Source organism: Triticum aestivum, chromosome 6D, assembly GCF_018294505.1.
Source record: "Triticum aestivum cultivar Chinese Spring chromosome 6D, IWGSC CS RefSeq v2.1, whole genome shotgun sequence".
Classification (NCBI taxonomy): domain Eukaryota; kingdom Viridiplantae; phylum Streptophyta; class Magnoliopsida; order Poales; family Poaceae; genus Triticum; species Triticum aestivum.
The window spans coordinates 30592403-30605504 of NC_057811.1; the positions used below are offsets into that span (position 1 = coordinate 30592403).

Consider the following 13102-nt stretch of genomic DNA (forward strand, 5'->3'; position numbering starts at 1 on the left):
AGGTGGCTCATGAAATTGCGAAGTTTAGCTTTATAAGTAAATCTGATGGGATTCTTCTTAATAGCGTTCCGCCCTGTGTGGCGAATTTTGTAATGAACGATTGTAATAACATTATTAATTAATTAATGTATGGATTTTTTTAAAAGAGAAAAGGTAAAAAAATAAGGCTGATATCTTTGTACATTGATCACGTACGCTTGCTTTTTTTGGAAGATAAAGTCAAAAGAAGATGGTCTCATATTGTAGAGTGGCCAGAAGTAGCTAGCACACAAGTCTCGGTGGCGCGATTTGCTTCAAGAATCTCATCGATCAAACGGTCAACGGCGAGACCGTCCGAGACGACGCCGGCGTGGGTCGTGTTGGCCATCTTGATAGATCTGTAGCATCCACTCTGCGCCGGATCATGACCGATGACCGTGTCGAGCGCAAGTATGCCGGCCAGATTGACCGCCCCGTCGCCGTCGCCGTACACCACCTCGGGGTCCTTGCCGAGGTCGCTGTCCCAGTACACCAGCTTCTCCGGGGTCGCCACGCCGACGCCGTTGATGCACGTCATGGGCACCAGCGGCGCTCTCAGGTTGAGCGCCACCGGCAGCGCCCGCGACAGGTACAGGCCCACGGCGGACTCCGGCAGCCCGATCGCCGAGAGGAACTCCGGCATGTCGCGCGCGGTGTAGTCCCTGGCCCGCGTGACGACCAGAGGCGTCTCGTCGCCGAAGACCGTGGGCGACGGCAGCGCATCGAACGCGGACGCGAAGCTCCTCCTGACGCGCCTCGTCGACATGACGTCGCCGCCGTCCTTGGAGGCGAGCCCCTTCATGGAGACCACAATCCCGCCGGTGCCCGTGGAGGCCATGAAGAAGTGCTTGACGAGCCTCCGGCGCCACGCCAGGGGGCTCCGGCTGAGGAACTCGAGCGCGAACTGACCGCCTTGACTGTGCGACACGAGGAAGACCGGCTTGCCCCTGTTCTTGCTGCTCGCGTGCTCCACGAGCGCCGTGAGGTTCCCGCAGAACATAGAGAACTCCCTGCTCGGCAGCCCCAGCACGGGGGCTGCGTACCGGAGGTCGTACGGAGCGCCGAAGAGGTTCTGGCCGTCTCTGTACCCGATCCGTTCCAACGCCTCCACGAACCTATTCAGAGCATCTCCAACAGGCCCGTGATTTTAGGGCCGCGCAGGAAAAATCATCTATTTTGTGCGCGCGCAGCCGTTTAGGGCTCTCAAAAACACGCGTGCGGTATAGTTGGTTCATCGCGCGCCGCTTATTTCGTGCGCCTACTCCTGCGCGCTGGACAGCGACAACTCGCGCGCGACTTCCATCAACCGATCCAGACGTTGGTGCCACCGCCCGCACCTCCCCATTTGCTCCGGAGACCCGACGGCGCTTCCCCGGCCTATCCTCGTGTGCCGCAGTTGCTTCCTCCACCTCCTCTCATCACCGCCGCCCCTCGAGCGCGCCATTCGTCTGACGAACAATGCTCGGCCGCCCACTGCCGCTCGGCGCCCACAAGGTGTTTGACAAAACGCTTGCAAGGTATGTATTGCTTCAACTTCATATTTTGTAGAAGAATTTGATATTCAAAAGGAGGAGGAACTTGTAATGATCCTAGCTATGCAGGTCAATAAAAAGCCGAAGCATGGTGGTTCGGTTATGGGTCGTCAGAAAATTTGGAGGGATAAGATCGATGCCGACAACAAATTGATGAGGCACTATTTTGTGGATAATCCCATATATCCCGAGTCGTATTTTCGGCGCCGTTTTAGGATGAGCATCGAGTTATTCAAATGCATTCCAGAGAAACTGGCGAGCCATGATCAGTTTTTTTCAACTAAGGAGGAATGCCGCTGGAGAACTCGGGCATAGCACCTTTCAAAAGGTGACAGCCGCTTTTCGTATGTTGGCATACGGTATTCTGGCTGATCTAGTTGATGACCACTTGGTCATGGGTGAGAGTCAAGCGCTTCACAGTCGTAATTGTGAAGTGTTTGGTCCAAAGTATTTGAGAGCTCCCAATGCTGAAGACACCGCAAGGCTTTTGGAGATGAACAAAGCTCACGGTTCCCAGGTATGCTTGGTTAAATAGATTGCATGCATCGGAGTTGAAAGAACTGTCCTAAGGCATGGCATGGACAATTCCACGGCCAGAAAAAGGGTTCCGCTATAATTATTGAAGCAGTGGCTGATCAAGAGACTTGGATTTGGCATTCTTTTTTTTGAATGCCTGGATCTTTGGATGACATCAACATTCTTAATCGGTCACCACTAATGAATAGGATTGCAAATGGTGAACTGCCACCGGTGCAGTTTGTAGTAAATAGCCATACATACAACTATGACAACTATCTTGCGTATGACATCTACCTAAAGTGGCAAACATTGTTGAAAAAATCGGAAGGTAAGAAAAATCTTGATTTCCACAATGCTCAGGCTGAAGAAAATATGCCCTAGAGGCAATAATAAAGTTGTTATTTATATTTCCTTATGTCATGATAAATGTTTATTATTCATGCTAGAATTGTATTAATCGGAACCTTGATATATGTGTGAATACATAGACAAAACAGAGTGTTCCTAGTATGCCTCTACTAGACTAGCTCGTTAATCAAAGATGGTTAACTTTCCTGACCATAGACATGTGTTGTCATTTGATGAATGGGATCACATCATTAGAAAATGATGTGATGGACAAGACCCATCCGTTAGCTTAGCATATTGATCATTAAGTTTTATTGCTATTGCTTTCTTCATGACTTATACATGTTCCTCTGACTATGAGATTATGCAACTCCCGAATACCGGAGGAACACTTAGTGTGCTATCAAACATCACAACGTAACTGGGTGATTATAAAGATGCTCTACAGGTGTCTCCGAAGGTGTTTGTTTGGTTGGCATACTTCAAGATTAGGATTTGTCACTCCGTGTATCGGAGAGGTATCTCTGGGACCTTCTCGGTAATGCACATCACTATAAGCCTTGCAAGCAATGTGACTAATGAGTTAGTTGCGGGATGATGCATTACGGAACGAGTAAAGAGACTTGCCAGTAATGAGATTGAACTAGGTATGATGATACCGACGATCGAATCTCGGGCAAGTAACATACCGATGACAAAGGGAATAATGTATGTTGTTATGCGGTTTGACCGATAAAGATCTTCGTAGAATATGTAGGAGCCAATATGAGCATCCAGGTTCTGATATTGGTTATTGACCGAAGATGTGTCTCGGTCATGTCTACATAGTTCTCGAACCCGTAGGGTCCGCACGCTTAACGTTCGATGACGGTTTGTATTATATGAGTTATGTGATTTGGTGACCGAATATTGTTCGGAGTCCCGGATGAGATCACGGACATGACGAGGAGTCTCGAAATGGTCAAGAGGTAAAGATTCATATATAGGACGATAATATTCGGACACTGGAAGTATTCTGGGGGTACCGGGTACGTATTGGGTCACTGGAAGGGGTTCCGGGCACCCCCCCCCCCCCCCCCGGCAAAGATATGGGCCTTATTGGGCCAAGGGAGGGACAAACCAGCCCCTAGTGGGCTGGTGCGCCCCATATATGCCAAATAGGAGGAGAAGGAAGGAGGAGAAGAGAGAAAGGAAAGAGGAGGATTCGGCCTCCCCTTCCCTTCTCTCCCCCCTCTCTTTCCTTCCCACTGCAACACTTTTGGAAGGGGGGAGGCCGAATTGGACAAGGCCCCCAAGTAGGACTCCTCCTACTTGGGCGTGCCCTTGCTGCTCCCCTCCCCCTCCCATCTATATATACGTGGGAGGGGGCGCCTAGAACACACAACAAACATTGTTAGCCGTGTGCGGCACCCCCCTCCACAGTTTACGCCTCCGGTCATATTCACGTAGTGCTTAGGCGAAGCCCCGTGCGGATTACTTCACCATCACCGTCACCACGCCGTCGTGCTGACAGAACTCCCCCTCGACACTTTGCTGGATCAAGAGTTCGAGGGACGTCATCGAGCTGAACGTCTACAGAACTCGGAGGTGACGTACGTTCGGTGCTTGATCGGTCGGAACAAGAAGAAGTTCGACTACATCAACCGCATTGTCAAACGCTTCCGCTTCGGTCTACAAGGGTATGTGGGCACTCTCCCCCTCTGGTTGCTATGCATCTCCTAGATAGATCTTGCGTGATCGTAGGAAAATTTTGAAATATTGCGTTCCCCAACAGTGGCATCCGAGCCAGGTCTATGCGTAGATGTTATATGCACGAGTAGAACACAAAGAGTTGTGGGCGATAATAGTCATACTACTTACCAGCAACGTCTTACTTTGATTCGGGGGTATTGTTGGATGAAGCAGCCCAGACCGACATTACATGACCGCGTTCATGAGACTGGTTCTACCGCCGTGCTTCGCACACAGGTGGCTAGTGGGTGTCTGTTTCTCCAACTTTAGTTTAATCGAGTGTGACTACGCCCGGTCCTTGTTGAAGGTTAAAACAGCACACTTGAAGAAAAATCGTTGTGGTTTTGATGCGTAGGTAAGAACGGTTCTTGCTAAAGCCCATAGCAACCACGTAAAACTTGCAACAACAAAGTAGAGGACGTCTAACTTGTTTTTGCAGGGCATGTTGTGATGTGATATGGTCAAGACGTGATGATATATAATTTGTTGTATGAAATGATCATGTTCTTGAAATTATCGGCAACTGGCAGGAGCCTTATTGTTGTCTCTTTATTGCATAAGATGCAAGCACCATGTAATTGCTTTACTTTATCACTATGCAATAGCAATAGTTGCAAAAGCAGTAGTTGGCGAGGCGACCATATGACGACACGTTGATAGAGATCAAGATGATAGAGATCATGGTGTTATGCCGGTGACGATAGAGATCATGACGGTACTTTGGAGATGAAGATCAAAGGCACAAGATGATGATGGCCATATCATGTCACATATTTTGATTGTATGTGATGTTTATCTTTTATGTATCTTATTTTGCTCAGTACGACGGTAGCTTTATAAGATGATCCCTTACTAAAATTTCAAGGTATAAGTGTTCTCCCTGAGTATGCACCGTTGCGACAGTTCTTCGTGCTGAGACACCACGTGATGATCGGGTGTGATAAGCTCTACGTTCACATACAATGGGTGCAAGCCAGCTTTGCACACGCAGAATACTCGGGTAAAACTTGACGAGCCTAGCATATGCAGATATGGCCTCGGAACACTGAGACCAAAAGGTCGAGCATGAATCATATAGTAGATATGATCAACATAGTGATTTTCACCATTGAAAACTACTCCATCTCACGTGATGATCGGACATGGTTTAGTTGATTTGGATCACATGATCACTTAGATGATTAGAGGGATGTCTATCTAAGTGGGAGTTCTTAAGTAATATGATTAATTGAACTTTAATTTACCATGAAATTAGTCCTGATAGTATTTGCATAACTATGTTGTAGATCAATAGCTCGCGATGTAGCTCCCCATTTTATTTTTGATACGTTCCTAGAGAAAAATAAGTTGAAAAGATGATAGTAGCAATGATGCGGACTTGGTCCGTGATCTGAGGATTATCCTCATTGCTGCACGGAAGAATTATGTCCTTGCTGCATCGCTAGGTGACAGACCTATTGCAGGAGCAGATACAGACGTTATGAACGTTTGAAAAAGCTCGGTATGATAACTACTTGATAGTCTAGTGCACCATGCTTTACGGCTTAGAACCGGGATTTCAAAAACGTTTTGAATGCCACGGAGCATATGAGATGTTCCAAGAGCTGGAATTGGTATTTCAGACTCATGCCCGAGTCGAGAGGTATGAGACCACTGACAAGTATTTTGCCTACAAGATGGAGGAGAATAGCTCAACCAGTGAGCATGTGCTCAGAATGTCTGAGTACTACAATCACTTGAATCAAGTGGGAGTTAATCTTCCCGATAAGATAGTGATTGACAGAGTTCTCTAGTCACTATCACCAAGTTACTAGAACTACGTGATGAACTATAATATGCAAGGGATAACAGAAACGATTCCCAATCTCTTCGCGATGTTGAAATCGGCGAAGGTAGAAATCAAGAAAAAAAACATCAAGTGTTGATGGTTAACAAGACCACTAGTTTCAAGTTAAAGGGCAACGGAAAGAAAGGGAAACTTCAAATGGAATGACAAGAAAGTTGCCACTCCCATGAAGAAGCCCAAAGCTAGCTGATAACCCACAAGTATAGGGGATCGCAACAGTTTTCGAGGGTAGAGTATTCAACCCAAATTTATTGATTCGACACAAGGGGAGCCAAAGAATATTCTCAAGTATTAGCAGTTGAGTTGTCAATTCAACCACACCTGGATAACTTAATATCTGCAGCAAAGTAGTATGGAAATAACGGTAACGGTGGCAAAGGTAACAATAGTAGTTTTGTAGTAATCATAACAGTGGCAACGGAAAAGTAACTAAGCAAAGAGCAATATGTGAAAAGCTCGTAGGCATTGGATCAGTGATGGATAATTATGTCGGATGTGATTCTTCATGCAGCAGTTATAACATAGGGTGACATAGAACTAGCTCCAGTTCATCAATGTAATGTAGGCATGTATTCCGAATATAGTCATACGTGCTTATGGAAAAGAACTTGTATGACATCTTTTGTCCTACCCTCCCGTGGCAGCAGGGTCCAATTGGAAACTAAGGGATATTAAGGCCTCCTTTAATAGAGTACCGGACCAAAGCATTAACACTTAGTGAATACATGAACTCCCCAAACTACGGTCATCACCGGTAAGTATCCCGATTATTGTCACTTCGGGGTTAACGGATCATAACACATAATAGGTGACTATAGACTTGCAAGATAGGATCACGAACTCACATATATTCATGAAAACATAATAGGTTCAGATATGAAATCATGGCACTCGGGCCCTAGGGACAAGCATTAAGCATAGCAAAGTCATAGCAACATCAATCTCAGAACATAATGGATACTAGGGATCAAACCCTAACAAAACTAACTCGATTACATGATAAATCTCATCCAACCCATCACCGTCCAGCAAGCCTACGATGGAATTACTCACGCACGGCGGTGAGCATCATGAAATTGGTGATGGAGAAAGGTTGATGATGACGACGGCAACGGATTCCCCTCTCCGGAGCCCCGAACGGACTCCAGAACAGCCCTCCCGAGAGAGATTAGGGCTTGGCAGCGGCTCCGTATCGTAAAACGTGATGAATCCTTCTCTCTGATTTTTCTCCCCGAACGTGAATATATAGAGTTGGAGTTGAGGTCGGTGGAGCACCAAGGGGCCCACGAGGCAGGGGGTGCGCCCCCCACCCTCGTGGACAGGGTGTGGGCCCCCTGGTCTTGATTCTTTCACCAGTATTTTTTATAAATTCCAAAAATATTCTCCGTGAAGTTTCAGGCCATTTCGAGAACTTTTATTTCTGCATAAAAATAACACCATGGCAGTTCTGCTGAAAACAGCGTCAGTCCGGGTTAGTTCCATTCAAATCATGCAATTTAGAGTCCAAAACAAGGGCAAAAGTGTTTGGAAATGTAGATACGATGAAGACGTATCACTAGACCCCAGCCTGAAAGTGAGTACTTCTACTGCAAAGGAAATGGTCACTGGAAGTGGAACTGCCCTAGATACTTAGCGGACAAGAAGGATGGCAAAGTGAACAAAGATATGTTAGATATACATGTTATTGTTGTGTACTTTACTAGTGTTTATAGCAACCCCTCGGTATTTGATAGGTTCAGTTGCTAAGAGTAATAACTCGAAATGGGAGTTGCAAAATAAACAGAGACTAGTTAAGGGCGAGGGGATGATGTGTGTTGGAAGTGATTCCAAGGTTGATAAGATCATCATCGCACACTCCCTTTACCTTCGGGATTAGTGTTGAACCTAAAATAAATGTTATTTGGTGTTTGCATTGAGCATGAATTTGATTGGATCATGTTTATTGCAATATGGTTATTCATTTAAGTCAAAGAATAATTGTTGTTCTATTTACATGAATAAAACCTTCTATGGTCATACACTCAATATAAATGGTTAATTGACTCTCGATCGTAGTGATACACATATTCATAATATTGAAGCCAAAAGATGCAAAGTTAATAATGATAGTGCAACTTATTTGTGGCACTGTCGTTTAGGTCATATTTGTGTAAAGCGCATGAAGAAACTCCATGCTGATGGGCTTTTGGAATCACTTGATTATGAATCACTTGATGCTTGCGAACCATGCCTCATGGGCAAGATGACTAAGACTCTGTTCTCCAGAACAATGGAGCGAGCAACTGACTTATTGGAAATAATACATACTGATGTATGCGGTTTGATGAGTGTTGAGGCTCGCGGCAGCTATCATTATTTTCTAACCTTCACAGATGATTTGAGAAGATATGGGTATATCTACTTGATGATACACAAATCTGAAACATTTGAAAAGTTCATAGGATTTCAGAGTGAAGTGGAGAATCGTCGTAACAAGAAAAATAAAGTTTCTACGATCTGATCGCGGGGGTAAATATTTGAGTTACGAGTTTGGCCTTCATTTAAAACAATGTGGAATAGTTTCACAACTCACGCCACCTGGAACACCATAGCGTAATGGTGTGTCTGAACGTCATAGTCGTACTTTATTAGATATGGTGCGATCTATGATGTCTCTTACCGATTTACCACTATCGTTTTGGGGTTATGCATTAGAGACAACTACATTCACGTTAAATAGGGCACCATCTAAATCCGTTGAGACGACACCGTATGAACTGTAGTTTGGCAAGAAACCTAAGCTGTCGTTTCTTAAAAGTTTGGGGTTGCGACGCCTATGTGAAAAAGTTTCAGCCAGATAAGCTCAAACCCAAATCGGAGAATTGCGTCTTCATAGGATACCCAAAATAAAATGTTGGGTACACCTTCTATCACAGATCCGAAGGAAAAAAATTTGTTGCAAAGAATGGATCCTTTCTAGAGAAGGAGTTTCTCTCGAAAGAAGTGAGTGGGAGGAAAGTAGAACTTGATGAGGTTATTGTACCTTCTCCCGAATTGGAAAGTAGTTCATCACAGAAATCAGTTTCAGTGATTCCTACACCAATTAGTGAGGAAGCTAATGATGATGATCATGAAACTTCAGATCAAGTTAATACAGAACCTCGTAGGTCAACCAGAGCATGTTCCGCACCAGAGTGGTACGGTAATCCTGTTCTGGAAGTCATGTTACTAGACCATGACAAACCTACAAACTATGAGGAAGCAATGATGAGCCCAGATTCCGCGAAATGGCTTGAGGCCATGAAATCTGAGATAGGATCCATGTATGAGACCAAAGTGTAGACTTTGGTTGACTTGCCTGATGATCGGCAAGCCATTGAGAATAAATGGATTTTCAATAGGAAGACGGACGCTGATAGTAGTGTTACTATCTACAAAGCTCGAATTGTCGCAAAAGGGTTTTTGACAAGTTCAAGATGTTGACTACGATGAGATTTTTTCACTCGTAGCGATGCTTAAGTCTGTCCGAATCATGTTAGTAATTGCCACATTTTATGAAATCTGGCAAATGGATGTCAAAAATGTATTCCTTAATGGTTTTCTTAAAGAAGAGTTGTATATGATGCAACCATAAGGTTTTGTCAATCCTAAAGGTGCTAACAAAGTGTGCAAGCTCCAGCGATCCATCTATGGACTGGTGCAAGCATCTCGGAGTTGGAATATACGCTTTGATGAGTTGATCAAAGCATATAGTTTTATACAGACTTGCGGTGAAGCCTGTATTTACAAGAAAGTGAGTGGGAGCACTACAGCCTTTCTGATAAGTATATGTAAATGACATATTGTGAATCGGAAATGATGTAGAATTTTCTGAAAAGCATAAAGGAGTTTTTCAAAGAAAGACCTCAGTGAAGCTGCTTACATATTGAGCATCAAGATATATAGAGATAGATCAAGACACTTCATAAGTTTTTTCAATGAGTACATAGCTTGACAAGGTTTTGAAATAGTTCAAAATGGAACAGTCAAAGAAGGGGTTCTTGCCTGTGTTGCAAGGTGTGAAGTTGAGTAAGACTCAAAGCCCCACCACGACAGAAGATAGAGAGAGAGAATGAAAGTCATTCCCTATGCCTCAGTCATAGGTTCTATAGAGTATGCCATACTGTGTAACAGACCTATTGTATACCCTGCCCTAAGTTTGGCAAGGGAGTACAATTTTGATCTAGGAGTAGATCACTGGACAGCGGTCAAAATTATCCTTAGAAGACTAAGGAGATATTTCTTGGTTATGGAGGTGATAAAGAGTTCGTCATAAAGAGTTGCGTCGATGCAAGCTTTGACACCGATTTGGATGACTCTTAGTTTCAATCTGGATACATATTAAAAGTGGGAGTATTTAGCTAGAGTAGCTCTGTGCAGAGCATTGTAGACATAGAAATTTGCAAAATACATACGGATCTGTATGTGGTAGACCCGTTGAGTAAACTTCTCTCACAAGCAAAACATGATCACACCTTAGTACTCTTTAGGTGTTAATCACATGGCAATGTGAACTAGATTATTGCCTCTAGTAAACCCTTTGGGTATTGGTCACATGGCGATGTGAACTATAGAGTGTTAAATCACATGACGATGTGAACTATTGGTGTTAAATCACATGGCGATGTGAACTAGATTATTGACTCAAGTGCAAGTGGGAGACTGAAGGAAATATGCCCTAGAGGCAATAATAAAGTTGTTATTTATATTTCCCTATGTCATGATAAATGTTTATTATTCATGCTAGAATTGTATTAACCGGAAACTTGATACATGTGTGAATACATAGACAAAACAGAGTGTCCCTAGTATGCCTCTACTAGACTAGCTCGTTAATCAAAGATGGTTAAGTTTCCTAACCATAGACATGTGTTGTCATTTGATGAACGGGATCACATCATTAGAGAATGATGTGATGGACAAGACCCATCCGTTAGCTTAGCATATTGATCGTTAAGTTTTATTGCTATTGCTTTCTTCATGACTTATACATGTTCCTCTGACTATGAAATTATGCAACTCCCGTATACCGGAGGAACACTTAGTGTGCTATCAAACATCACAACGTAACTGGGTGATTATAAAGATGCTCTACAGGTGTCTCTGAAGGTGTTTGTTTGGTTGGCATACATCAAGATTAGGATTTGTCACTCCGTGTATCGGAGAGGTATCTCTGGGCGCTCTCGGTAATGCACATCACTTTAAGCCTTGCAAGCAATGTGACTAATGAGTTAGTTGCGGGATGATGCATTACGGAATGAGTAAAGAGACTTGTCGGTAACGAGATTGAACTAGGTATGATGATACCGACGATCGAATCTCTGGCAAGTAACATACCGATGACAAAGGGAATAACGTATGTTGTTATGCGGTTTGACCGATAAAGATCTTCGTAGAGTATGTAGGAGCCAATATGAGAATCCAGGTTCCTCTATTGGTTATTGACCGGAGATGTGTCTCGGTCATGTCTACATTGTTCTCGAACCCGTAGGGTCCGCACGCTTAACGTTTGATGATGATTTGTATTATATGAGTTATGTGATTTGGTGACCGAATGTTGTTCGGAGTCCCGGATGAGATCACGAACATGACGAGGAGTCTCGAAATGGTCGAGAGGTAAAGATTCATATATAGGACGATAATATTCAGACACCGGAAGTGTTTTGGGGGTATCGGGTACGTATCAAGTCACCAGAAGGGGTTCCGGGCACCCCCCAGCAATGATATGGGCCTTATTGGGCCAAGGGCGGGACAAACCAGCCCCTAGTGGGCTGGTGCGCCCCATATATGCCAAATAGGAGGAGAAGGAAGGAGGGGAAGAGAGAAAGGAAAGAGGAGGATTCGGCCTCCCCTTCCCTTCTCTCCCCCCTCTCTTTCCTCCCCCCCCCCAACACTTTTGGAAGGGGGAGGCCGAATTGGACAAGGCCCCCAAGTAGGATTTCTGCTACTTGGGCACGCCCTTGCTGCTCCCCTCCCCCTCCCACCTATATATACGTGGGGAGGGGGTGCCTAGAACACACAACAAACATTGTTAGCCGTGTGCGGCGCCCCCCTCCACAGTTTACGCCTCCGGTCATATTCATGTAGTGCTTAGGCGAAGCCCTGAGCGGATTACTTCACCATCACCCCTCATCACTGCTCAAGTGTGGAGCACTCATTCCAAATCGTCTAACTTCCCGGCCAGTCACCCATCCTCTCACTACTTCGGCCTGAGCACACTTAACTTTCGAGTTCTATTCCCCCTAATTTCCAAGTCTACACTTGACAATAGTAAGTTGTCAATCGTATTAACCCTTAGGAGTTTAGCTTGAGCATTAAGTCACACGTTTCACCGTTTGAGTTTTAAACTATTATTCGGAAAAACAATAATTATTTATTAACACTAATATTTCTTGAATAAGTAGTTTGACCGTAGTTTGATCACAGTTTGACCAAAATTCAAAAAACTTAAACTTGAGGATAAATTTTTTTCTTTTCAGAATTTGAGGATTCTAAAATATGCAAAATGGCCTACGGTGGTCGAAATCGGAACCGGCTTTTCGTGCTGACCATTTTGATATATTATACGTTTTTTTACATCATATGCAAAAGTTATAGTCGTTTTACTTTTTCATAACATTTTTTTGCAAAACATGTCGAAATTTATGTTTTTAAATTTCCCTAACTAGTAGATGTAGTAACGTGACTACATCTCGAAGGATTTTAATTTTCGAAGTTTTTATCATTTTTTTGTTTTTTTTTACAACTGAAAAGGCGAAACTTGGGGGGGGGGTAGAGATTGAAAATTGCAGAACCCCTTCAGTCCGGGTTGAAGCCACCATCCGGGACTAAAGGTCCGGGTTGGAGCCACGAACCGGGACTAAAAGTTTAGACCCCTTTAGTCCCGGTTGGTGGCTTCAACCTGGACTAAAGGTCTAACCTATAGTCCCGGTTTGTGTCACAAACCGGGATAAAGGGGCTCGTGGGGCCCCGGCCTGACGTCAGCCTGCCACCACCCTTTTAGTCCCGGTTTGTGACACAAACCGGGACTATAGGTACACCACGAACCGGGACTAATGATGCTTGCGCCCTAGCCGTTGAAACCGGTACT

General features: G+C 44.4%; 1 protein-coding gene across 1 annotated transcript; it reads right to left on the reverse strand.

The window, feature by feature from the left end:
* Positions 1–235: 235 nt before the first annotated feature.
* On the reverse strand, positions 236–1462 carry LOC123142375 (lecithin-cholesterol acyltransferase-like 1). Its single transcript, XM_044561315.1, has 2 exons — positions 1281–1462; positions 236–1133 (listed from the first exon to the last, which is right to left on the reverse strand). The coding sequence occupies exons 1-2, from the start codon at positions 1460–1462 to the stop codon at positions 236–238; spliced, it is 1080 nt and encodes a 359-aa protein (XP_044417250.1).
* Positions 1463–13102: the final 11640 nt, after the last annotated feature.

What these genes read in the sequence shown, in the direction of transcription:
- LOC123142375 (XM_044561315.1), bottom strand. Translation starts at nt 1,462, where the DNA reads ATGGCGCGCTCGAGGGGCGGCGGTGATGAGAGGAGGTGGAGGAAGCAA. An exon ending in TCGCTGTCCAGCGCGCAGGA is followed by an intron (nt 1,134 to 1,280) that starts GTAGGCGCACGA and finishes TGCTCTGAATAG; the next exon opens with GTTCGTGGAGGCGTTGGAAC.